The sequence below is a fragment of the Camelus ferus genome, chromosome 28 (assembly GCF_009834535.1).
Source record: "Camelus ferus isolate YT-003-E chromosome 28, BCGSAC_Cfer_1.0, whole genome shotgun sequence".
Classification (NCBI taxonomy): domain Eukaryota; kingdom Metazoa; phylum Chordata; class Mammalia; order Artiodactyla; family Camelidae; genus Camelus; species Camelus ferus.
The window spans coordinates 5,323,457-5,350,038 of record NC_045723.1 but is presented as its reverse complement, the minus strand read 5'-3'; the positions used below and the strand labels follow the sequence as shown (position 1 = coordinate 5,350,038).

The 26,582-nt window shown below is 42.1% G+C and overlaps 1 protein-coding gene across 1 annotated transcript; it reads right to left on the bottom strand.

Moving 5' to 3' along the window:
• Window positions 1–209: 209 nt before the first annotated feature.
• Window positions 210–24,406, bottom strand: POLR1B (RNA polymerase I subunit B). Its single transcript, XM_006183583.3, has 15 exons — window positions 24,158–24,406; window positions 19,171–19,338; window positions 18,784–18,930; window positions 18,309–18,441; window positions 16,996–17,132; window positions 16,024–16,247; window positions 15,093–15,264; window positions 12,932–13,103; window positions 11,881–12,162; window positions 10,604–10,737; window positions 7,056–7,226; window positions 6,330–6,486; window positions 4,321–4,517; window positions 3,617–3,870; window positions 210–2,877 (listed from the first exon to the last, which is right to left on the bottom strand). Exons 1-15 carry the CDS (start codon window positions 24,332–24,334, stop codon window positions 1,995–1,997), a joined length of 3,408 nt encoding a protein of 1,135 aa, XP_006183645.1. The 5' UTR covers window positions 24,335–24,406; the 3' UTR covers window positions 210–1,994.
• Between the last annotated feature and the right edge of the window lie 2,176 nt (window positions 24,407–26,582).

The following is a 26,582-nucleotide window of genomic DNA, read 5'->3' as shown; positions in this document are numbered from 1 at the left end:
AAACCAACCAACCAAAAAGCTGGACAGACTTGAACAAAAGACCTCGGCCGTGGGACTGTGAGGAATTGGGTGGGAAGTCTAGTTGGGATTCTGCTAATGTTAGGGGAATTGTCAGCCAATATTCAAGGTGGTTTTTTCCCTTCTTTTTTCCCCAACAGTTTCATGAAGCAAAGCCAGGATATACCTTGAATGGATAGATTTTTTTTTTCTGTCTAGCCCTATCTGTCTTATAATTAATTAGACAGATTCGAGAAAGAATTCTCTTAATAAAATTAACATTAAGAAGCCTCTTAGGACGATGGTGGCGGCCACATGTTGACGCTGCTGGAGAAGTCTGGGGTTGAGTAAAGGCAAATAACAGTGCTCAGAGCAAGCGCCAGGATCTTAACTCTTATCTTGAAGACAAAAGTCTCTCACAGGATATAACCTTATGTTAGCAGATACCCTATTATATTATGGACTTCATTGTTTTATCACTGACCTGACAGTTCAAGAAAGGGAGAAACACCTTAATATGTCTCGCTGGTTTTGTCCATTCAGCATTAGCCAGCATCAGGCAACATCTGTCTAATGTTGTCTTCACCAGGAACGGACTATATGCTGATTCCTGCTAGAAGCCATCTGTGTCGCACAGAAGAGTGAGTAACATATTTTAAACGGAAAGTGTATTCTGGACCAGAGGACTGATGGAAATGAATATGCGGTCATTCTTTGTCAAAGTTGGTAGAATTTTTAAAGTATAAAATTATATCCCAGTATTTTGTTCTTTAGTTGAAATTTTTGCAGTTTTTTTTTATTATATGCTGCATTTATTATTAAGACCAACAGTCAACAGTGAAAGACAAACTAACTGCTCTTTTTTGTTCGCCTTGGACATTAAAGACTGGAATAGGAACACAGTATTGCTTTTGTACTACAGAGGCTACCCCTGGCCTCTGACTCCCAGCAGCATGCTTTTTTTTTTTTAATGTAAGACTTCAACTGCTGTCAAAACTTGAGTTGAGATCAAGTTATAAATTACATTGATTTTATAGAGGAAGTTTATTTTAATAAAAGTTGCAAATCAGTTGCTTAATCACTAAAAAAAAAAGCATCTTATTTGTACAAATGTATGCAAGTTTATCTGTTGCCAAAAAAGGAACAATGCAAATGTTCATCAACAGGAGACCATATGCAACAACATGGATGAGCCTGGAGGATATGCTGCTAAGTAAAATAAGCCAGTTCCAGAAGGACATACACTGTATGAACTCCCCCTTATGCGACATCTAAAATAAACTCAGAGAGACAGAATGATGGTTATCTTTGAAGGGAGCTGAAGGGAGAGGGAGCTGGGGAGTTGCTGTTTTAAAGGGTATAAAGTTCCACTGATAGAAGATGAGTGTTCTTAACAAAAAAGCCAAAAAACAATCTGAAGAGGCACAAGGAAACTGTGGGAGGTGACATTTATTACCATGACTGGGATCATTCACAGCCGTACGCATACGTTCAGTCCCACCCAGTTATATACATTAAATATGTGCATTTTTGTTTAACAATTACACTTAAATAAAGCTGTTAAAAATATTTCTTTTTGTTTTTACTTTAATGTGGATATAAGAAAATATAAAACTACATATATGGCTTATATTGTATTCGTATTGGACTGCTCTGCTTTACATGGACAAATAAATGTTTGACAATCACTGCCTCCTAAAGGCTGAATACAAAGAACCTGGGGTTGGAAAGAGTTTTCCCTGAATATCCTTCCATTTATCAGTGTATTGCTTTTAAAGACACTTATGGAATTTTTTAACAAATACATTGAAAATCATCTTCAGTAGTTATTATACCCAAGCGACTCAGAAACCCTGAATTCGTCGTCTCCAGGTCTTGGCTGAGAGCTCTATCCACCTTGGAAAAACTCCAGAGTAACTTATTAACAGCCCCACTGAACTAACGTTACATTCTATTTTAATCTGATAGCAATCCTGACCCAAAAGGCCAGCGTCCAGTTAAACGATGTCCAGTTTTACTTTGATGTTCATAGCTGCCAGTTCAGCTACAAAATACCGGAAGACGTAAGGCACAGAAACCGTGTCGATGGTGTCGCTGCGGTTACACAGGGTACAGCTGTACTTCCTGTTGCGCAGGGCCGACCAAGACGGAGGGGGCTTCTCCAGGAGCGGGGAGAGTAAGCTACCACACTGCACACACACGTGCGCTACTGAGCGATCTGAGCAGTTGAAGAGGCGGTCGTGAAGGAGGAAAGATGTACCGTGCGCTAAAAGGGCATCCCGCTCCATCTCCCCAAAACGGATTCCACCCTGGACGTTCCTTCCCCCAATGGGCTGGTTGGTGACTTTGTCTCTGGCTCCTGTTGTTCTCACTTGGAATTTGTCTGAGACCATGTGGCGTAGGCGCTGGTAATAGACCACGCCTATGAAAATGTCTGCCTCCAGCTCCAGCCCGCTGATGCCACTGTACAGCCTCTCGGTGCCATAGAAGTTGTAGCCGGCAGCCTTCAGCATCTCCCCGAAGTGTTCCAGGGCCGAGTTCTCCTCGGAGAAGGTGAAGGGTGTGGCGTCGTGGCAGAGGCCGTGCAAAGCCGCCGACTTCCCTGCCATACTCTCGATCAGCATACCGATGGTCATGCGGGATGGAAACCCGTGGGGGTTGAACAGAATGTCCGGGACCATCCCGCTCTCGGTGAACGGCATGTCCTCCACGGGCCACAGTCTGCTCAAGATGCCCTTCTGCCCATGACGACTGGCAAATTTATCCCCGATAGTTGGGTTCCGAGGGACTCTCATCGTGATGCAAACGCACTTGAACCTGCCACTTCCGGTGTCATTACTGCACACTTTGATGTTATCCACAATACAATTCTCTTTACTCCTAGGGAAAAATAAACCGTACAGAAAGTCAAAATATTTGTTTAAACACTAAGTTTTATTGAAATATTTATTGTTTCATAAAGGATATTTGCAAAACTTATTCTTACCTCTATTCCCCAATACAAATAGAGCTGGTACCCCTCAAAGTACTCATGAATTATGTGGGACCCCACCGATTGTGTTCACTACAGAACCGTGTTATCTGCAAGAATACTAGCAAGAAAGGCAACTGAGGACCTACTACTGAAACCGATTTTAGTCATAAAATAAGCCTGAAATGTTTATTTCTAATAGGAAACAATGAATTCAACATTTCAGCCAGGAAACATTACTAACAATGTGTATGAGAGATGATCAAGTTTGAATAACACAGTATTGGGGGGGTGGTAATTAGGTTTATTTCTTTATTTTTAGAGGAGGTACTGGGGATTGAACTCAGGACCTCGTGCACACGAAGCATGCGCTCTACCACTTGAGCTATACCCTCGCCCTGAATGATGTCGTTTTAAAATAAATCACAGATAACTCATCAGTAGTAACAGACTGATAACAGAAGCAGAAAAACAAAGGCAACACAACAGACACGGAACGTTCATTTAAGAAACACCGATACAGTTAGTAACTCAGCCACCACTTATACTTTCTCCTAGAATTCTTCTGTGGAGAAATAACCTTCATTGACCTCCAGCAGTTTCACTGAGAAACAGCCTCTGACAAATAGCGCCGGCGTGCAGACTTACTTATAGTAGGTCACGAAGCTCTCCCCGGTGTTGAGGTTGACGTAGCTGTAGTACGGGTCTCCGCACTGCAGCTGTGCTCCAATAAACGGCAGTCCATCGCCATCCAGCTTAAGCAGGGTCCGTGGGTCACCAGGTTTGACTCCAAACACCAGACTATCATCTCCTTGCTTAATTTTCTCAGACAGATCTATGAACTCGGATTTGTAGACACTTCCATGGGCAAAGCCTCGCTCCCAAGAGGCCTTATTCACAATCTGCGAAGCCAAAACTCATTAAGAGATGGAGGCCAAATGAGGGCTTTCAAAATAAAACCAGTGAGAATTACAACACTTGGTTTAGGGTAACTGGCTCTGGATTTTAAAACTCTGTCCACATTTTCCAAATCACCTGTGCTATTATTAAAGCTCAGACACGTATAAATGGCTTAAAACCTAACCACGCATAAATATAAACGGTAGGTGTTTCCAAGACTACATTCATTCGACATCTACTCATGCCAGGCTCTCAAGCATGCAGGCCTGTGCATACGAGTATTTAGTAATATCCCTTGAGGCTTGCCACTTTTAACTTAGATCAGGAATGAACTATTTAACAGAACACCCACATGCACCAGGGGACACAGAAATACTCCTTCAATGATCTCACAGTAAATTAAAAAGTTACAAATGAAAAAGAATGGAACTACATCTCTTGGTGAAACTTACCATGGCGTCTTCCATGTCATAGCCAGTGTAAGAAATGACAGCAACAATGGCATTGGTCCCAATTGGGTAGTTATCCATGTCGTAATAATCGTACATGTATGGTCTCACTAAAGGGCTCTGTGGAGTCTGGAGACGGTACAGTTTGTTATCTGATCGGTCTTGAAAAGTGAGAAGGGGAAAGCCCATCGTCTGCTTACCTACAAAGGGGAAAAAATTTGCATTTTGTTTTTCCCTCCTTGATTATAAAGGTGACATATAAAACTGGAAACTAAATATTCATCATAGGGGAATGAGTAAATCATTAGATTAATTTTGCTCTCACACACAGAGCAAAAAGTCAGTATTTGTTAATCATGGGTAGTGAGGTACAGCGAGTAGGTAAAATTCTTTATACTACCTTACAGGACAAAGAATCAATTCAAAACAAAATGATTTTAACTGGAAATTGACACAACATTGTAAACTAACTATAACTCAATAAAAAAAAGTTAAAAAAATATGGTTTTAAAAAAAGATTTAAAAATCTATCTATCTGTCTATATATATAAATTTTTGAAAAACTTCCAGCTTCCTGCAATAGAGGACTACTCCTACAATATTACCCTCAACATGTAAGTATAAGATCCAGAAAAAAACAAAAACCAATTACATACACACACACACACACACACACACACTAGCTGAAAGCACTGGAGAGTAACCAAAGTAGTCAGAAACTGAAAAGGGATTAACGTTGGACAAAAGGAACTGCACTGAGTGAATTTACAGCTTTTTCAGTTTTTAATGTTTTTCTTTTTTATTGTTTGCCTGGTGGCCCAGTCAATATAGTGGCTACAACTTAGAAACCCGTAAAAACCCAGTCTTACTGGCTTGAAGAACAAGGAACAGAGTTCAGAGCATGATGGCAACTGGAAAGTAAGGGGAGGAATTTCAGAAAGGCCAGAACCATAAAGGGAGAGCCTTAAACTGTGCACACAGAGTCCAAATCTTTGGTGGACTCCGGAACGATGCATGCGTGGGACAGATGTGAGCAGCCAGCCTATGGCTAGAAGAGCGCACGGCAGCTGCTGTGTTCAGCTGGCTTCCAGTAATCCAAAAACCAGCCCACTTCACAGGAACATAACAGGGTCCAGTCTTTACAACATACCATTTTCTGTCCACAACACAATCCAGTATTACTAGGCATACAAAAAAAAAAGTAAAGCAACCCCCCCCTGTCAAATCAGAGCTATCTATCCAGTTCCTTCAAGTGAAGAAGAAATAAAGACATTCTCAGAGATATGAAAACTAAGAGAATTTGTAGCCAGCAGCCTGCAACAATTAAAAAATATTAAAAGTAGCTTTTTAGGCTGAAAATTTCAGGCTGAAATTATACTTCATGGAAACTTGAGTCACCAGGCACGAATGAAAAGCCCTAAAAGTGATAATGGTGGGGCTGGGGGTGATGATAATGGCTTGTCCTCTTCAAAAATCTAACCGTAAGATCTCAGACAAACCCAAGCTGATGGACATTCTACAAAAGAAATTACCTTTTCCTTACAAATGTCACGTAAGGCAAAGAAAGACTAACAATCTGTTCTAACTTGAAGGACTAAATAGATAAGAGAACTAAATACAATGTGTGATCTTAGACTAGATGCCACACAAAAAAATTTGCCATAAACCATATTTTTGGGACAACTGGTCAAAATGTGAATAAGGACCATAAAATAATAATATTAATGTTAGATTTCCTAATCTCAGTAACTATCCTTGGTTATGTAAGTGAATCTCCTTGTTGTTAGGAAATACACACTGAAATGTTCAGGGCCAAAGGGCACTGTGTCTGCTACTCACCTTTAATGGAAAACAGCACAATGAGGTGAAATCTACGTAAAGGGTTCATGGGACTCTGTGTACTATTATTGCAACTTTTAACTTTTCTGATTTTGAAATTATTTCAAAATTTAAAAATTCCAAGCACGTTTCTTCCGTACACGTGACAACCACCACCCTCCCCTCCATCTTACCCATCTGGCACTGGTACATGTTTCTCGGACTCTGGTTGTGATCGGAGAAAGGGATGAAGTTGGCGATCACGCTCAGCAGGCTGTGAGGGAAGAGCTCCTGGTGGGTGGTAACTCCAGGCAGGACCTCATCCTCAAAGATGGCAATGTTCATAAAGATCTGGACAGGAGGAAGGGTGAGGAAGTTCCAGGAATAAGGATAACTGTGGCTGCTAACATTCATGAACTCCTGCTGTCGACCTGTCAGCGTTTAGTACCCACAGACGTGGAAGGAAACCTTCCACCCAGCATCATGAACACTGAAGGGATCCATAGTTAGAAACACCACCTGCCTTACATATTTCATTCCAAATATACCCTGGTCCGATTGTGAAGGGGGATAGGAAGCAGGAAATTTTTTTAAGTAACACAAAGCCCATGGCTTTGCAACTGCAAAATGTAGGCAAAGGCTGTGAATGAGTCCAACAATGTTTCAGTCTTACTACCCAAGGCAGAGCTGGGTGCAGAGAACTTTGGGAGGTGGGCTGGATGGGAAAGGCAGGGAACGTGACCACCAACCCTCTCTCAGGTTTGATAAGCGTGGAAACTGCTTCATGCTGGTCACAGAGGAGCCAGAAAATAAGCTCTTTCTTTCAAATGCCTGACCGTTACTGTAACAGTAACACTTTAAAAAAGAAAGTTACTAAGTCTCTGCAAGTTGTATCCTGTACAATCACAGGGTATGTGTACCTGTTCCATAGTTCCAATCAGCTCTTCTTTGCCTAATTCCAAGTTCTGCACAGGCCGCACCAGTCTACACGGGGTGGTAAAAAGGTACAATCCTGGGTAGAGACTTGGTTTTCCTGTCATGGGGATAAGGGCCACCTCCATCCAGGGGGGAATTCTTTTTTCTCTCAACACCTGTTTTCAACAAAAAGAGAGTTCAGTACAGAGTTAAGTGACGTGTTTTATATCTATCCCCCGCCACCCAGGAGGCGGGCACAACAGAGGATGAGAGCAAACATGGAACGTAGTATCTTAAGAAGTGAAATCAGTTATGCAGGTAACAAACCTAGTGCCCTGCCAGTCTCAGCCGCACACAGATGACCATTCACCCCAAATCCAGAGCTGACAAAGGCCCTACTTTCTTGGGGGCTCAGTCCCACAGTCAGGCAAACTGGTAATGACTGAGACTGGGGAAAAGGTGACCCAAGAATGTGTGTGTAGATGTACTAAATGGAAGTCTATTCTCTGATGTTGAAAATACAGTGGATTACCGGTTTTATTTTTAAATGTATTCAATGAAAAGGCCCTTCCACCTTCGAATTAAAAAACAAACAACATACCAAAAACCATCCACTAACTCCTGGGTGAAAGGAGAAATACAAACTAAAATTACAGAAATGTGAAAAAAATAATGAAACCTGTACAGCAGGACTTAGGGCAGTTCACAGTTAAACACATTTTTAATAAAACGAAAGAATGAAAATAAATGAATTAAATTCTTAGCTCAAAAGCTAAAAAAAAAAAAAAAAGAACACAAAATAGTACAAGTACAGAAATACTAAAGATAAAACCTGGAATTAATAAGGCAGAGTCCAGAAAATAATAAGGCAGAGTGCAGAAAAAGGTTCAAATTAATGAATTAAAATTCTCAGTTTTTAAAAGTTACAGTACCACTACTTGATCTAAATCAAGGGGAAAAAAGGAGGGGGAGAGATGAATATATTGAGTAAGAAATGGCAAAGGGGAAAAAAAACACTGAAACAAAATTTTTCAATCATGGGTCTGCTTTGCATATCTCTGTGAAAGAGAGAAAATGCAGGTTACCAAAACAAACCTCAGTAGAGGTAAAAAGTTTAAAGACCAGTTTCTGTATTAGACATAAAGGTATCAAGGAGCTCCCCAAAAAGAAAGCACCAGGGCCAGATGCTTTCACAGGGGAATTCTTGGAGACCAAAGACCAGATGACCTAACGCTTCCCAAACTGTTCCAGAGCATTGAGAACTAAGGAAGACTTTCTAATTCTTTTTTATAAAGCAGATTTGTGAATGCTGATTTTTTAAAGATCTTAGAACATTAACCTTTAAGAAAGTATTAGTATTTAAACATTAAAATAATGACCAAGTGAGATTTATTCTAGGAATTTAAGACTCACTATTCATTATTATTAGAGAATGATCATTATTAGGGAATGGATTAATATTATTAGAGAATGATCATTATTAGGGAATGGATTAATATAATACACTCAATATGTCTAAGGGAAAAAAACCTTACAATTTTTTTCTCCAAAGATGCCAAAAAATTAAACATAGATTCACTATAGGATTCAGCAATTCTGCTTCTAGGTATATATATCCAACAGAACTCGTATACACCCACACACAAACAGGAATATTATTCAGCCATAAAAAAGAATGAAGTTCTGATATATGTTAGAACACAGAGGAACTCTGAAAACAATATGCTGAGTGAAATAAGCCAGACACAAAGGGACAAGTATTGTATGACTTCTTATGTACCACTTACATGAGGTACTTAGCAAAATCAAATTCATGGAGAAAGGGGGAATGGAGGGTCATTGCTGAATGGGTACAGTTTCTGTTTGGGAGGATGAAAAAGTTCAGAAGATGGATGATGGTGATGGCTGCACAACAATACAAATGTACTTATGTACATGTCACTGAACTGCACACTTGAAAATTGTTAAAATGGTAAATTTTGTTCTATACATTTATAAAACCCAGGGACCAGTCCAGAGTGGTTCCCACTGGCCAAATCCGATATAATTTGAGCATCAAAACAAATGACAGTAACAGAATATTCACAAAATAAAGCAAGCATCTATAAACCCATGCTGATGCAAATAAACAAACGGAGAGAGGAAAGCTCCACCTTACATAATAGCAACTAATAAACAGAACAAATGGAGCTAGGAAAAACCATGTGGCAACCATCACGGTAATAATTAACTCAGCAAAGAATCATCAGTGGAAGAATAATTCTCTGCAAAGAATCCAACTCGCGGGAGAAAATTTGATGAGGAAAAGGGCTTTCACAGAGCTTCCAAATCTCTCTCCACAAATTACTTATTACAGAGAAAATCAGTAACAGTACAGTGGACTAATCTAAAGAACAGAGCCTTAAAGTGATCCAGGTTCATGTCACCAGTCATGAGACCAGCCGACATCAAGTGCTTCCTGAAATGACATCCCGAGTCTCACCACAGGAAGCTACATACACCAAGAGACCGTCCACACAGCCGGCCTGCACTCCTAAAAATGGCGTCAAGACACTGAGGGCTGAGGAACTGGATTGAAGGAGACTGAAAAAACATGACAATGACATGAAACATGTGATTCTGGACAGGGTCACAGACCAGGAGTAGAAAAACAGCTATAAAGGACATTACTCAGACAACTGGTATAACCCGAATATGGGCTGTGGATTCCACCAACCTGACCGTCCCTGATTTTGGTAAATATACTGGGGTTAATAAAAAGAAAATCCTTGCTCTTGGAAAAGATACACTGAAATCTATGGAAAAGGGGACATGAGTGTGCACTGCTGTCAAATAGTTCAGAAGACAAATGTACATAGTATTTAGAAATAGCACACAAATGATTAAGTAGGTGGGGCTGATAACAACTGGGGGATCTGCGTAATGGGCCCATGGGAGCTCTCTGTACTGCTGGAACATCCTTTAAGTGTAAAATTGTATCAAAAGTAAATGACTAAAAACGAGCAAAAAAACCAACTAAACTAAACACAACAGGACAGAGTGTAAACCACAAGTTCATACTACAGCCAAAACAATTCTTCTAAAGGCCATTATCTAAGCAACAAAGACTCTTATTAGGAGGAAATTCTATAGATTTGTTATTCAAACAGTAACTTTACAAATGTATTTCAAGATCCAGAAAGCAACAGGTTATGACTTGTATCTTCAATATTACTTGAAATATAAAGTCCATACTTCGAAGTCCCCTATAAGTCACTAGTATCTATGAAGAAAAACAAGTTAAAAATCTGATAGATTAGTAGACTAGGGTCTCAGTGAAACCACACACACACAAAAAATGCATACAGGTCAAGTACCTGTCACTGACCCCAACTGATGAGGTCAGCACAAGGCTAGACGCTGCCACCAGAGAGAACGTACGGGCGCTTCTGGAATCAGCTTCTGACCTCCAGAGCCCCTGCCCATTCTAGAACAACCTGGGGCTACCTCAACAACCAGAAAAGGCCTGAAAACCTAAGATCAAGGGACAGAACAACTCAGAGACTCAAGATACCTTAAAATGTCGGAGAGAATCGGCGATGCCAGGAGCCAGCTCCTTGTCCACCCAGCCAACCATGACCCCATCCAGCAGCACAGGGTAGCACTCACTGTACGGTCGATGTGGCGCTCCGTCAACTGGAGTGACCCCTGAGGAGGTGAACAGACAGGATGAACATGTCGGATGCTTTTCCCAACATTTAAACTTCCCAGCAGGTGGGTCTGATGACTGCTCCATCATTTTAGATTGCTGGCCATCCTTTCTCTACACCGGAGTGTTTTGTATTGCTTGAGTAAATTTCTAAATCATTTCAGGAAGGACACCCCCCCGCCACCCCAATCTAGTGTTTCTAACTGCCTGTGGGGAGAGCAGCAAGGGGACGGGGGTGTAAGGGAGGCTTTGCGCTGTACACCTTTTACATTTTGATTTCTGAGCCATGTAAACATACTAACTTTCCCCCCAAAATCTAAAATTACATTTCATCCTTATGATTCACACAACGCAAAATTGTCTACTTGCTAAAATTTATTTGTAACCCCAATATCAATATTAGTGGCACTTTTTTGATCACTTGGGGAGATTCAGTGAAAATTTTGAGTCACTTGACACATGTGTTCCCAGCTGAGGTCAAACAAGGTGACGCTCTGCCTGCTTGCTTCAGCTCACACTGTAGACAAGCGTGCTTTCTGCACTCTGGGCAGTGCCATATTTTTTGCATCTTTGCGCATTCTGTTGGTGACTTTGCTGAGTAAAATGGCCTTCAAGCATAGGGCTACAGTGCGGGTTTCTAAGCACAAGGCTGTGCTGAGCCTTACGGAAAAACTACATGTTAGATAAGCTTATAGTTATAGCCCTGTTGGCTGAGAACTCAATGGTAATGAATCAACAATATGTATTAAATAAGGTGTCTTTAAACAGAAACCCACATAAAACAAAGCTATGTATCAATCAGCTGATGAAGTGTTGTGATGAGGCTTGCAGGAACCCAGCCTTTGTCTCCCCAGGAGCAGTGAATGGCTCAGTGACTGCTAATTCTGTGTCGGGGGTGACTTCAGAGAACAGAAGTACCGCAAACACCGAGAATCGCCTCTAATTAGGTAAAGAACAGACTTCCATGAGCCACAAATGCCTTCAGGAGACAGCAAGTATTTTACAAAGTGTCGCAGGTTATCTATAGTGTTTCATCCATCACCCTTGCAGGAATTCGCTGTTCAGCCTCACCAAAAGCCTAAATTGATAGCTTTATACCTGTTAACACCCACCCAACCAAACAAGAGCGTTTAGCCACCCACCCAGACTGCAGAGCAGGGCCGGAACAGACGCTGTGTATGCAAACTGAGTGACGACCTCACACGTGGCGCTCAGGTGATTCATCAGACCACAGGGCTCCCCGTCGGGGGTGTGCACGGGGCAAAGGAAACCCCAGGACTCGGGCAGCAGCCTGCGGACTGTGGTGGTCCTCATCTTGGCAAAATCAGCCCCTCTGTGCACGCAGCGGAAGTGGGAGAGATAGCGTATAAAGTTCAGCTTGTCAGCCACAACACAAAGTCCAGAATCTTGCAGGAAGCCAAGACCTTAAAAAAACAAAAGTCACTGAAAATAGGCTCAACTTAAAAGAAAAAGAAAAAAAGCCTGTTTGTATTGTAAGTTCTGCTAAGATGATAAAATCTCCACACTAAACATCACAGAGTGGGTTATCACGAAGTTTACTCAGCTCTGTTGAGCGGAAGAGTCTACAAAAATAGTAAAAACCCCCAGATTTCAAAAACTGCAGCAGCTCGACTGGTTCCTTATCTCCTCCACTGTACCTCCTCTGTGGGAAAACATGAACGGAGTAATAAAATAGCCAGTAATTAAATGGGATTCGTCCGAGAGGGCTGGACGACACACAAACACTTGTTAGCCCTTCAAGAACCTGTACCAGCAGCATCTGTTTAAAAAAAAAAAAAAAAAAAAGGCAGAATTCTGGGCCCTTAATAATCACTTTTTAAGGTTTTCCAGTCATTCTGATGCAACTGGTTTAGGGAGGGATGCGTAACAACCCTCCAGGATTAACCACCCATCTAGTTAACCTTTGTTCAGATAGCCAACCTGTCTTTAGTTTTCTAGAAGGAAGCACAGGAAATGCATTTGATTATTAAAATTAGATTTAAGCTAGACAGACAGCTTGTCTGAAGCCCTTCAGCCCAGTGTTCACCCATCAAAATTTACAACCTGAAGTCTGTCTTTAATGAGACAGAGAAGTTTACTTTCCAAAAGAACCTCTTTCAACAATATATAAATCTACATTAATCAAATCATTTGAAAATCATGACTGAATAAAGCTTATCCATTTAATTGTACCCGTTTTAGAACGCAGATTCCCAGTAGCAAGAAGATATTCAAATGGTTTTGTAAGGTCTGTTCCCATAGTAAAAATCTTCATCAGATTTTCCGTGTTCAAGGACACATTGGTCTTCTGAGACTTCTTATCTATGGCTGTTTTAACAGATACTAACCAAGCTTCCAATTTTTCCTGAAATAAGAAAAAAAATTAAAATTTTAGGTGTTTTAACTACAAGTTTCATATTTACTTTTACATAATCTACACTTCCTTAACAAAGGCTCACTAATTCATACATTTGACATGGAAAACATCTAAATTATAAACCTAAAAAACAGCTCTTCAGTGTGCTATTCTAGGTCAGGCATTTCTTAAAGACAGAAGATACAAACTTCTGTAGCTTAGGGTGTCTCAGCCTCGGCCGGTGGCCCCGGGGTTGGATGGTTCTTTGTGGTGGGGGCTGTTCCGTGCTCTGTGGGATGTTTCACAGCCTCCCTGGCCCTCACCCGCTGGGTGCCAGTAGCAACCCCAGGCTGTGACAACCAGAACTGTCTCTAGACATCATCAAAGATCCCTTGGGGTGGAGCAAAATCACTCCTCATTCAGATGATCCACACTAAAGGAAAAAAAAAAATCAAAACTGGCAGCTTAGACCTTAAAAAAAAAGTTTTTAATTCAAATGCTCTTATTAAGAGATCAGAGCAACTTCAATCCCAGAAACAGGCAGCAACAACCAAACCCTGAGCCAAAGCAGCAGCCTGTCGTCTCAAGAACAAAAACACTGAGGGGAGCTCAAAGTCCCCAGATGACACCCAGCATACAAGACAGCTGGCAAACCAGTAGGAAAGACGGACACTTTCTTATCTTATAAAACTTGAAACAGCGGAAAAGAAAGAGAAAACAAAAGAGACAGAAAAGAGGAAAAGACGAGCTAAACTTCCTCCACCTATCGTGGGGCTGCCTACTGCCTCCCTGTGGTTAACTAGCATTTACTGGGCATGAACTATGAGCTGGCACCTGAATATTTATTTAAGCTTCACGACAGACTTTTCCACAGGAAGCCGTACATTACAGGACCTCTGACTAGATAAGGAATTTGGCAATTTTTACTTCATTCCTCTCCATCTTCCCTGTCATTATGTTATCTCTTAGATTAAATCTTTTTAAGGGGTAATATTCAAAATACAAAATGCCACCAGATCAACTTTCTTGTAAAATGACTTTGGTGTCATGCCAGCATTGTCCCCCTAGACACACACAGACACATGGAGTCCTCATTGTTTACAGTAATCACGCCCTATGACGTCTCTGTATGCCCCACCGACGAGGACAGACCACGGCTCCCTGGGAGAGACGCAGGGCTAGGTTTCAGGGAGTCTCTGATCATCAACATTTTCATCAGCTGATCAATATGTAACCATGGTTTACACGTATTTGTTGAGAGACAGCTTAGTTTACATTGTTGATTTCTTATCGCTGAACTCACAGCCAACATCACTGTAACTCATGCCTGAACAAAAGTTGTTAAATACAAGTGTTTTCTCCATACAGCACGCTGCAGCCTTCTTATGCTCAGGAACGCTAGACAGCATTTCAGCACTGAGCTTGGGGACCATTTTCAACAGCAGAATCACCCCAACAAAAAGCACAAAAATGTGAAAGCATGGCACTCGGGGGTCCCTTGTTTATAGCGTAAGAGCCAAGAAGGCAGAGCATCACCCCATTAAGACCTCAGCTGGGACCATGAACATCAGGAGACCCCAACAATTGTTTGCTGCTCTCTGTGTACGTCTGCAAGTGACCATGAGGGCGCTGCGAGTACCGGTATCGTTGGGGTTACAAATAAACTGTAGCAAGTGGTGAATTCGCAAATACAGACTCTGTGAATAATGGGGACTGACTGTATGCATGGAAATAGGCCGTTTACACTTTATCATTAATTAATGTTATGACCAAGATTTGATATTGCCTTTACTTAGCTTTTATAAAAACATTAAAAGAAATTTCTGAACCTGGTACAAGCTACCTTAATTGCTTAAGTTCCTTAAGGCTAAACAAACAAAAAATAGAAAAAAAAAACTTACATAAAATGCCCAAACTAGAAATTACAAACATGCAGAAAACAATACTGCTGCCTCCGGCCACACCGTCCCATGGCAGGTGACAGCAGCCTGCACGTACCTTCAGAAACATGAGGAAGAGCTGACCGGGTGTCAGGACTTCTTGATTCACTAAGCTGTCCGGATTCTCCTCCACGCACTCCCCTTTGGCTAAAGCAAAGAGCTTCCGGGTCATGAGACAAAGCATGTAGAACTTTTCAGTGTTGGATTTCAAGTGGATACAGATGCACTGGCTGCCAAAACAGAAAGAAAAAGCTTAAAAACAATTCAGTTGCTAACACTGCGTGATGTCCCACTAACCAAGGTCCCCAGTCCCTGTTTACCTAAAAGTCCTTACACATTTTCGAAAAATTGCTTTTCACCTTTACCGGCAGCATTAGCAAAAGAACAGAATAGAGCTGTGGTGGCCAACGTGGTAGGGCTGGGCCACATGTGGCTGTTTAAATTTAAATTGATTAAAATTAAATGAATTAAGAATTCAGTTTCTCAGTTGCACTGGCCATTCAAGTGCTCAGCATGTGGCTCATGGCTACAGATCGGAGGATGCTGGTCCAGAGCAGGGCTCCTGTAATAATTACACAGCAGTTACAGAAGACAAAGTCCTAGCCTGGGGGAAATAAAGGGACGTGAAGCCTGCAATTTTCAGATGATGCAGAAAGGAAAACGACATATATGCAAGGAAATTAATAAAGGAAAGTAGCAAAAATGTCAACAACTAGAAACGTGAGTATCCAATGTACTATGTTTGTGGCAATTCTGCAAGTTTGAAGTTACTTCAAGAGGAAAGTTAAAGAGGACAATAAAACCAAATGAAACTAGCAGAAAAAGAAAGGTGAGGATGGCTGCAGAAACAAAGCGAGCCCCTACTTTGCTAAGCCAGGATCCCACCCCCTGGGCCATTCTGACTCCCAGGTGACGCACCAGCCCATCAGTACAGGGAACCGTGCACACCCTCTGCCCCTAAGAAACAATTCAGGCAAAAGCACACATACTCAAACAGAAACTCGGCAGCTTGTTCATTTGGGTACCAGTCAGGAACACTGAGCTTCACTCTGAAGCGTTCACCCAGGTAGTTAAGGACCTGTTTTTGTGTGCAGCATCCCTCTTCCATTACAATCCTTAACATCTGGGACACCGAGTTCCTAAAGAAAGAGTCATCCTCCTTTCCTTTGATGAGCTCCTGAAAAATCTGATAATCGGAAAAGTTGACAAGTGCCTAGAAAACAGAAAAGAAGGTTCTTTTTTTAATCGCTAATAATGACTAAACCATCTTAATCATTTAGTAACAATTCTAAAAAAAAAAAAGTCAGCACTCCTCTATTGCTGAATCTAAGTAAGTTTTTCAAGACGACAGCAATGCCTGTATGATACACACCGAGATGGTCCCAATAAGCCTCGCCCTCCTGGTATCCACAACCTTGGGCTCCTCCACACTGAATCAGGGCTGGCTGCTGTGACCAAGGGAATGTGGCGTGACTCTCAAGACTGGCTCATAAAGGGCACTGCAGCTCCCGCCTTGTTCTCCTGTCTTGGCCCGCTCTCTGGGAAACACAGCCACCTCTAGCAGCCCGTGGGAAGGCCCACATGGAGAGGAACTGAGACCTCCTGCCAACAGCCCGAGCTGACTTGCAGCCATGAGTGAACCACCTCGGGAGGGGATCCTCCGGCCCCAGTCAAGCCTTCTAAATGACAACAGCCACCGCTGACATCTCACAGGGCAGCCTCCTGAGACCCCGGCCTGAACTGCCCCAATTCTGAGCCACTTCCAAACTCCTGGCCGCAGAAACTGTGAGAGAAATGTGTACTGATGTTTCACCCACTGAATTCTGATCTACTCTGCTCAGGAGCAGCACACAGCCAGCACAGAGCATGAACTCTGACGAGGACGGCCTTTCCATTCTGCACAGGATCCCACTTCCAATGACCCGCTTCCCAACAAAAGAAAGAAATTCAGTAAGTCACACCTTAAGCGCAAATCCCAGAGGAAGGAAAAACAGCTCTTTCCGGTAAATAAAGTTCAACATAACTGTGCCGTTTTCCAAGTAGTGAAGGTTCATGTTGACAGCGGAATGCTCTTCCCTCACACAGTGCACTGAAACTCCTATTAAAACCAACAGAGCCAAACGTCAGACACTCAGCAGTACTATGCTGGCTTCAAACATTTTTTTTTTTTCTGAATTATTTTAAGTCTCTTGGAAATAATTAGAGCCAAACCACTAAGTTAGGACAAGACCGGTAACTAAAATGTACCCAGACTTTGCCAAATGTCCCCCAGGGTGCAAAATCTCTGTGGGCTGAAAACCACTCAAAGTAACTGAACCTATGAATTTAATGAAACTTCAGTTTCCTCCCAGAGCAGGGTCTTTTTTTTTTTTTTTTTTCAAATTGAAGTACAGTTGATTTACAATGTTCTGTTAGTTTCAGGTATACAGCAGAGTGATTCAGTTATACATCATATAAACACACACATATGTATATTCTTTTTTGGGTTCTTTTCCATTATAGGTTATTATAAGGTATTGAATATAGCTCCCTGTGCTGTATAGTAGGTCCCTGCTGTTTAAGTGTCCTTGTCTTACAGCACTTTATATGCCCACAGCCCTGAGGAGTTTGGTCACATACGCTTTATATCTCTAGCACCCTGTGGAGTCTGGTCAAGAGACAGTGGCTTGATCCAAGAGCTCGAATGGAGAAAAGCAGAATTTTAGATTTTAAGGTAATTCAGCTTCAGACGAAGACCACTAAGACAGACTGCATCGTGTGGCACAAAAGAATGAATGACGAGACACTCTGACTCGCCAAGATCCTGTTATCCTTAGTGTGTATGGGCTACCATTAGAGACTGATTTTTTAGCTCAGTTATAAGAATAAATTGTTTAATTGTAGGGCTCAAGAATGCAAAATACTATCCTATGAAGCCAGACACTGTCAGAGAGCGTGATCAAACAGAGGCCAGGTGGCCATCAGCCAGGGACCCCGAGGGGAGTGCCACAGACCCCGAACCAGACGACTTCTGAGACCCATACGCACCTCCAGCCAAGTCAGCCAGCCTTCAGCTTCAAAAGCAGTAACATGTGTTCAGTTTGAAAAAAAAAGTGAACACAGTAGAAAGTAGGTTTCCCACTATGAAATTATAATACAGAAATGCTTAATAGGAAAACAAACAATTTACATTTATGGGAGAAAAATATCAAAGACTCTCTTTGGCTGCAACTACTTTTTAATAAGAGAGCTTAAACTTTTCTAAAAGAACATTACAAAAATCACTACAACTTACCATACTGAGTATAGCCAGGTCCTCTGGTTTTCCATTTCGGTCTGACCATTGCAATGGGGAAATTTCGGCGAGGCATAATTAACATTCGGATGACTTTTTCAATGCCATTGATTATAAAATAGCCTCCCATTTCCTGCCAAAGAGATGAATTATAATTTGTTAAACAAAGATAAATAACTAACTATAAATATTAATCTGCCCAACTGCAAACATCACCCTCATTCCTAGCAGAAGAGGTGCACTCAGGCAAGAGGGAGGGCGGATCGCCTGGAAAGTGCAGATTTAATCAAGTCTCCACGACAGGACGTCAGTGCTGCATTTTCCCTATCTTACATTTTCCCTATCTGGAGACTGACGCAGAGAAAGAAAACCAGACTTCCCCCCCCACCTCCGACAAGCTTCCCGTCTTTTCACTCCCAACTCAGGTGCCTTCTATCGTCACCTGGCCTTTCTGTGCCCGGGCCCCGGCAGGTACCTCTGCTTCCTCGTGGTGCTCAATGAGGGCTTTTGGAGGAAGGTTGTATAAGTTGCAAAGCCTGGATTTCACCATGATGGGAACATGGCCAAGGAACTGTTTAATGGTTCCTTTGGGGATTCCATTCACTGCCCAGCTGATATCGGCCTAAATAAAAATAAGAGAGAAAAAAAATTACTTAGTAAAAGAGGAAATATCTGGATCTACAAGAACAAATGACTGTTTTATAAGTTTAAGGCAGAAGACCATAAATTAAGTGATTTTGTGCTTTAGATTGAAGAGATGGGATCTCCTGGATGGCGGCACTAACAAAGCAGAATTCTAGTATAAACTTTATTAGGCACCAGGTTTATTGTCAAAAATGTACAATGGGTGAGTTGTACTCACGGTCAGCTTTCCCCGGTAGGTGCTCCTCCGGCCCCGGCATTCTGCTGGATAAACGTTGAGCTCTTTGCAGATGCTCCCCTTCGGAACTGTGGGTGGACTGATGACAGCATCCACAATCGTAAGAGAGATACGCTCATCTTTGAAAGCAAATTCAAAGGGAGGTATCGCCTGAAATACAATTCACATTATTAACTGCTTGCATCTCCTAAGCACTTTTTCTCTACGACTCCTTCAAATCCCATGTGTTTTACAAGCATTGAGGGCTGAAATGCCAATGTGACAGATGCATCTAAAAAGACAGCCAAAGCTACACCCCGTCTACTCATACTCTCGCTAAGTACCTAAAACTACAATGCCTTAACTGAAGACTTTTTTGAGAGTCTACTACGTGCCAGATTCTGCAGCAGGCTCCAGGTACACCATGGTGCACAGAACAAAGCTGTCCTCTGAACCCAGCACCTCCCTTCTCTGTTCTTACATTGTACCCTCTGCGTGTGTGGCAGGAAAATGGAACTCCTGCTAACAGGGCAAGGAGATGGACACATCCTCCTGATTTAGGCCCTGACACTCTAATACCATTCTTTTTTAAAAATATATTTTATTTATTTATTATTGTATTATTTAATTATTTTTTATCCTGGTGGGAGGAGGTAACTAGGTTATTTATTTTTAGAGGAGGTACTGGGGATTGAACCCAGGACCTCGTGCATGCTAAGCATGTGCTCTACCACTGAGCTATACGTTCCCCCCCAATGCCATTCTTTAGGCGGATATGGGTACATTTCATTCCATGTGGCCTCATACTGAAGCCAGAGCCATGCCAGTGGGAAGGTAATGGCCACGGTGGTTCTTCCCCTTCCACAGCAGTTGCTTCTCTGCACCACTTCCTGTGGGAAGCTTTGCTGTTCTGAGCAAGGGGTATCACTGAGCTCTCCTCCGTATTAACTACCTCCTAGCCTTAGTGCTAGAATAACAAGAATGCCAAACACGAGCTAAGACTATAAGGGGGGTTCTCCACCTTCACCTGAGTTCAACTGACTTTTACCTCAATTTTTAAATTTTATCTAACGCTGGTACTTTAGAATTTAACATCCTATTCTAAAATAAATTTTAACATACATTTCTGATTTCAGAACAGAGCATTATTTTATTTCAATTGAGGTATAGTGGATTTACAATGCTGTGTTAGTTTCTGATGTGCAGCACAATGATTCAGATATATGTGTATATATATATTCCTTTTCCTATTCTTTTTCATTACAGGGTATTACAAGGTTAGAGCATTAGTTTAATACAGTATTTTTTTGCTTTAATTGAAGTATATAGTCAGTTTACAATGTTGTACCAATGCCTGGGGTACAGTGTAATGTTTCAGTCTAACATATACGTACATATATCCCTTTTCATATTCTTTTTCTAGAGCATTTGTTTAAAAAAGGGAGACTGGGGAGGAGGGTATAGCTAAGTGGCAGAGCGCATGCTTAGCATACATAAGGTCCTGGGTTCAATCCTCAGTACCTCCTCTGAAACATAAATAAGTAAACCCCCATCAAAAAATAAATAAATAAAATAAAAATAAAATTTTAAAGGGTGATGAGAAGATTCACTTTCTCAAACACAGCTGCACTATCTGTATCTTAACACAATCGATTCTCCTTATTCAACATAATAAATTCTGAACTGTTTTTAGGGGAAACACAAACTTAGGTTCCTACAAGTCTCAGACACATTTCATCAACTGATCAATCCATAACCTTGTTTTATGTGTGTTTCTACTTAAGGACATCCTATTTAATACATGTCATGGTTCATTAACACTGAATTCACAGCCAACAGCACTAACTCACGACTGACCAAAGCCCATCCAACACACACTTTCTCTGCAGGGCACGTCACAGCCTTTCTGCACTGAGGAACATTATTTTTTTTTTTTAACATTTTTTATTGATTTATAATCATTTTACAATGTTGTGTCAAATTCCAGTGTTCAGCACAATTGTTCAGTCATTCATGGACATATACACACTCATTGTCACATTTTTTTCTCTGTGAGTTATCATAACATTTTGTGTATATTTCCCTGTGCTATACAGTGTAGTCTATTCTACAATTTTGAAATCCCAGTCTATCCCTTCCCACCCTCCACCCCCCTGGTAACCACAAGTCTGTATTCTCTGTCTGTGAGTCTATTTCTGTCCTTTATTTACGCTTTGTTTTTGTTTGTTTGTTTTTGTTTTTGTTTTTTACATTCCACATATGAGCGATCTCATATGGTATTTTTCTTTCTCTTTCTGGCTTACTTCACTTAGAATGACATTCTCCAGGAGCATCCATGTTGCTGCAAATGGCATTATGTTGTCGGTTTTTATGGCTGAGTAGTATTCCATTGTATAAATACACCACATCTTCTTTATCCAGTCACCTGTTGATGGACATTTAGGCTGTTTCCATGTTTTGGCTATTGTAAATAGTGCTGCTATGAACATTGGGGTGCAGGTGTCATCCTGAAGTAGATTTCCTTCTGCATACAAGCCCAGGAGTGGGATTCCTGGGTCATATGGTAAGTCTATTCCTAGTCTTTTGAGGAATCTCCACAGTTTTCCATAGTGGCTGCACCAAACTGCATTCCCACCAGCAGTGTAGGAGGGTTCCCCTTTCTCCACAGCCTCTCCAGCATTTGTCATTTGTGGATTTTTGAATGACGGCCATTCTGACTGGTGTGAGGTGATACCTCATTGTAGTTTTGATTTGCATTTCTCTGATAATTAGTGATATTGAGCATTTTTTCATGTGCTTTTTGATCATTTGTATGTCTTCCTTGGAGAATTGCTTGTTTAGGTCTTCTGCCCATTTTTGGATTGGGTTGTTTATTTTTTTCTTATTGAGTCGTATGAGCTGCTTATATATTCTGGAGATCAAGCCTTTGTCGGTTTCACTTGCAAAAATTTTCTCCCATTCCATAGGTTTTCTTTTGTTTTACTTCTGGTTTCCTTTGCTGTCTGCACTGAGGAACATTAGAAAGCACTTTGGCACTCTGCTTGAGGGCCATTTTAAACAGCAAAATCACCAACAAAAAGCATAAGGATGGGAAAAACCAAGCAAACTTTGAAAAGGACATTTTGAACTTGCTTTAAAAAGTGGGCATCTCTCTCCTACTACATCATTATTTGTAGTGTAAGAAATTGAAACAAGAAGCAAGAGTGGCACCTTATTGGACCTCAGCTGAGACGGCTGCACACCAGGCAACTCAAATTTTTTTTTCTCTCTGTGCATGTTGGTGAGTACTAATTTGGGAGTTACAAATAAACTTTAGTGAGCAGGCAACTCGCGAATATGGAATTCCCAAATAATGAGAATCTACTGCATTCTGAAAAGATGACGGTGACAGACATGCCAACAGAATGGAGGAATTTACTCCAAAGAAACCGGGCAAAACAGTATATGACGAAGGCTATTTTCCCCGAGCTTTATAAATATTAGACATTTACCTGTGTTTTATGGAACATTTTCAAAAAGTATCATGGTACCAGCTAAACTGCAGCATCATTATCTGAGCCAGATTTTCTTCACCTACTTCAACCAAAACATTTTATAAGAGATTGAATATAGAAGCAGATATAAGGAGCCAGCAGTCTTCTAGTAAGCCAAACATTGAAAAGATATACAAAAATCTTTTTTTAAGAAAAAAATATTTTTAATAAAAAAAGGTTAATATAGAACTGGTTTATTTTTCATTGAACTAGTAGCTTTAAAATTTCTCAATTTCAGCTTCTAATAGAGTAAACAAAAGCTTTTTAGGAATCCCTCAAGAATTTTAAGAGTGGAAAGGGGTCCAGGGCACAAAAAGTTTGAGAATTGCTGGTCCACGTATTATCTATAAAATCTCTTATGTGGGGGGTTCATTATTTTAGACCAAGCCTTCCTTGATCATCTCAATCCTGGGCCCTTTTTCACTGTTTTAATAAAACCCAAGGCCAATTAACTTTTAAGTAGATGTATAATTTTTCTCATCGACATGACACAATAAGAGTCCAGGCATAACAGAAATTATTTCCCACCAAGCAAAAAGTTTTGTCTTTTGCAAAAAGGTGAAGGAATAATCTTCATAGAAGCCTCAACGTCTCCCATATTATTTGCAGAACAGAGTTCAGACATCAGGGAGTGGCACAGCTCTCCACATTATCCCCATCCCTCTCACAACACAAGTCCTACCCAGCAAAAGCTCAGGGTAGAGTCCCCTGGAGCGAATGCACTGTCTTTTTCAATACATGTAATCCTGCCCTTTCTCAAACACCTGGGTTAGCTGCCCTCCCGAAGTACCCTACACAGCGGTTCTCAAGGACTGGCATTGGCTGCCTTCACGGCTCCATCACCTCCACCCAAAACATGATCCCGAGCACTCAAAACTAAGAACTGTCTCTTATCCTCAGCGCCCAGGGCCTGGAACACTGGGATGCTTACTAAATGAGACCCTCCCGCACCATCTTCACTCCAGCTCTGCTACCATCACCCTCCAGGCCAATCACTTTCACGTGGAGCAAACGTTACTGAGTAATGTTATCAATCACTGTGGATTAAACGTTTCCTACTGAATTTCGCTTTTATGCCTCAATGATATCGCTCTCCCTCAACACAGCCCCGCGCTGAACCTAGCACAGTCAAGAAGTACAATTATTTGGGATTATATTGTGGCCCCCCCCCACCAGCCACCTCTGTGGGACCCCTGCCCGCGGCCTGTGCTGCTCCTCCCCGCAACCTCGGCCCAGGCCCACTCCCCCCGCCTCCTGGATCTCCTCCCCATCCCAGGCCCCGAGCCTCACCCCCTCCCACCGGTTTCCTCCTCCAGTGCCTCACACGCCACCACCCCCGACCCCCAGTCTCCCCGCTCCAGCTCCGCTAGGCCCCTCTCCTCCGCCCTCCTCGGGCAGGGGCTAGCGGCGCCGGCGAACGCTGAGGAGAGGGGAGCCCGGGAGGACGCCGCGCTCACCTGCACCGCGTGGCTCAGCCCCTCGCGCACAGCGTAGTTGAAGGACTCGACGTGCGCCCGCGTTAAGTCCTGCAATGCTGGCTTTTGCTGTTCCCGCGGGATCCCGTAAGAGGGGTCGGTCAAGTGCTTTAGGCTGGGCCCACTGGGCAGGTTCCGCCACCGGCTGCCGGGATCCATGCGTCCGCCTCCACACCGGGAACCAGCGACAGCTCTGCACTCGCCGGAAAGAATGGCCGGGGCCGGGCGCCCACGGCCTGCTGGGAAATGTAGTTCCTCCTGTTCCGCCGGTCCTGGGCCCTCCGCCTTTACAGGGTCGACTTGAAACCAATGCCGTGGAGCGAACGGGCCGGATTAAAACAGTACGGAATCAGAGAGTGGTCTGCCCGCCCCAAATGCCCCCTGGGCGAGACTCGGAAGGTTGAAAGCCGCTCCACACCCAGTTCGGCGTGTGACCTCTTCCGCTCTCATTCACGCTGTTAGGACCGGCGGAGAGCGGTCATCAGAGATTTCCCTCTATTCCCCTTGACCGCTTTGCGATCCAGTGCTGATGCAGACCCTCAGGTGACACCCAGCTGGAGTCAGGCTTCAGGGAAAAAGCCGATGTTGGGCACCAAACTGCCTGCTCTCTCCACCCAACTCTTTAGTCGCGAAGGCTCGTCACTGGGACGGCCAAGGAGTGGTCACTCCCCACTCCCCACATTTTCTAGACCTTGAGAGTCTTGAATGGGTCGGGGGTTGGGGAGGGGGGAAAGGCGGGCGTCCCAGGTGCATTCTAGCCTTAAGATCCTTTAAGTCTCTGTGAGTTCTTATGAAGCACTTATCTCCCTAGAACACGGATTTCATGAGGGAATGCCTGCAGCTGTCTATCAACATCATCTTTTGTGTGTCTGTTTAACAGCTGTATTCTGTATTGCCGTATAATTGATATAAGTTGCACGCATTTGAAGTGTGCACATTGGTAAGTCTTGACCTATGTATACAAACAAGAAGCCATCACCACAATTAAGACAATGAATTAATTCACCACTCCCAAAAGTGTCCTCCTGCCCCAATTTCACCTTTACCAAGTCAGCAGGTAATTTCCATTCCTGTATCACTTTTAAAAAGTTATCTTCAGTTTCTGTCTTATATTGACATCACCAAATCTCCCAAGATGTGTGCAGCCGTGATCTATATTCCTTCTCTCCCTTTACAATGTCTGCTGCTTTTAAGGAGAACTCTTTCTTCATCCTCTTTCTCTTGGTCAGGGACTCCTGGAAGGCAGAGAATGAGAGGATCATTGCAGGAGCTATCATTTCCATCAGCATACAAACTTGCTGGAAAAGCTGTTAAAACAAAGCAAACAAAAACAACTCACTGATCTCTTCAGCTGCCACACGAATTCTCTCTTCTTTTACGTCTGAAAAGGGTTGAGCGTCCTTATTATCTCTCCACTGCTTTCAAGGTTCATCCGTGCTTCAGCATGTACTTCATTCCTTTCACGGCTTAATAGGAATCCATCCATTGCATGGATACACATTTCGTTTATTTATTCACCATTTGACGGATATTCGGGTTGTTTCCACTTTTGGCTATTACGAGTAATGCTGCTAGAAATAGCCATGTGCAAGTTTTTGTCCGGACGTATGTTTTCAATTCTCTTAGGTATTACAGTTAGGAATGGAATTTCTGGATCTTATGGTAACTCTATGCTTCACTTTTTGAGGGACTGCCAAATTTTTCCAAAAGCAGCTGTACAATTTTACATTCCCATTAGCAATATATGAGGATTCCAATTTCTCTATGTCCTCACCAGTATGTTATTCTCTGTTGTTTTTTTAAAATTACATCCACCCTGGTACATGGAAAGTAGTATCTAATTGTGATTTTTTGCATTTCCCTAATGACCAGTGACACTGAGCATATTTCCGTTAGAGAAATATCTGTTTAGACTCTTGGTTCGCTTTAAAATTGGGTTGTCCTTTTATTGTTGAGTCTTCATAGTTCTTTATATATTCTATACTAGACCTTATCAGATACATGGTTTGCAAATATTTTCTCCCATTTTGTGGGTTATCTTTTACTTCCTTGGTTGTGTTCTTTGAAATACAGAAGTTGTTAACATTGATGAAGTCTAGTTTATCCTTTTTCTTTTGTTGCTTATGCTTTTTGATAGCATATTTAAGAAATTGTTGCCTAATCCAAGATTGTGAAGGTTTACACCTATGTTTTCTTCTAAGAGTTTTTGTTTTTGTTTCAACTCTTACATTTAGGCTCTTGACTCTTTGGGGGGGGGTAATTAGGTCTACTTATTTATTTTTTGAGGAGGTACTGGGGATTGAACCCAGGACTTCGTGCGTGCTAAGCATGAGCTCTACCACTTGAGCTATAACCTCCCACCAACCCCAATTTTGAGTTAATTTTTGTATATGGTACAAGAAAGGCA

What these genes read in the sequence shown, in the direction of transcription:
- POLR1B (XM_006183583.3), bottom strand. Translation starts at nt 24,334, where the DNA reads ATGGATCCCGGCAGCCGGTGGCGGAACCTGCCCAGTGGGCCCAGCCTA. An exon ending in ATTCTCTCCGACATTTTAAG is followed by an intron (nt 7,227 to 10,603) that starts GTATCTTGAGTC and finishes TGTTGAAAACAG; the next exon opens with GTGTTGAGAGAAAAAAGAAT. An exon ending in TGATTGGAACTATGGAACAG is followed by an intron (nt 6,487 to 7,055) that starts GTACACATACCC and finishes CCTCCTGTCCAG; the next exon opens with ATCTTTATGAACATTGCCAT.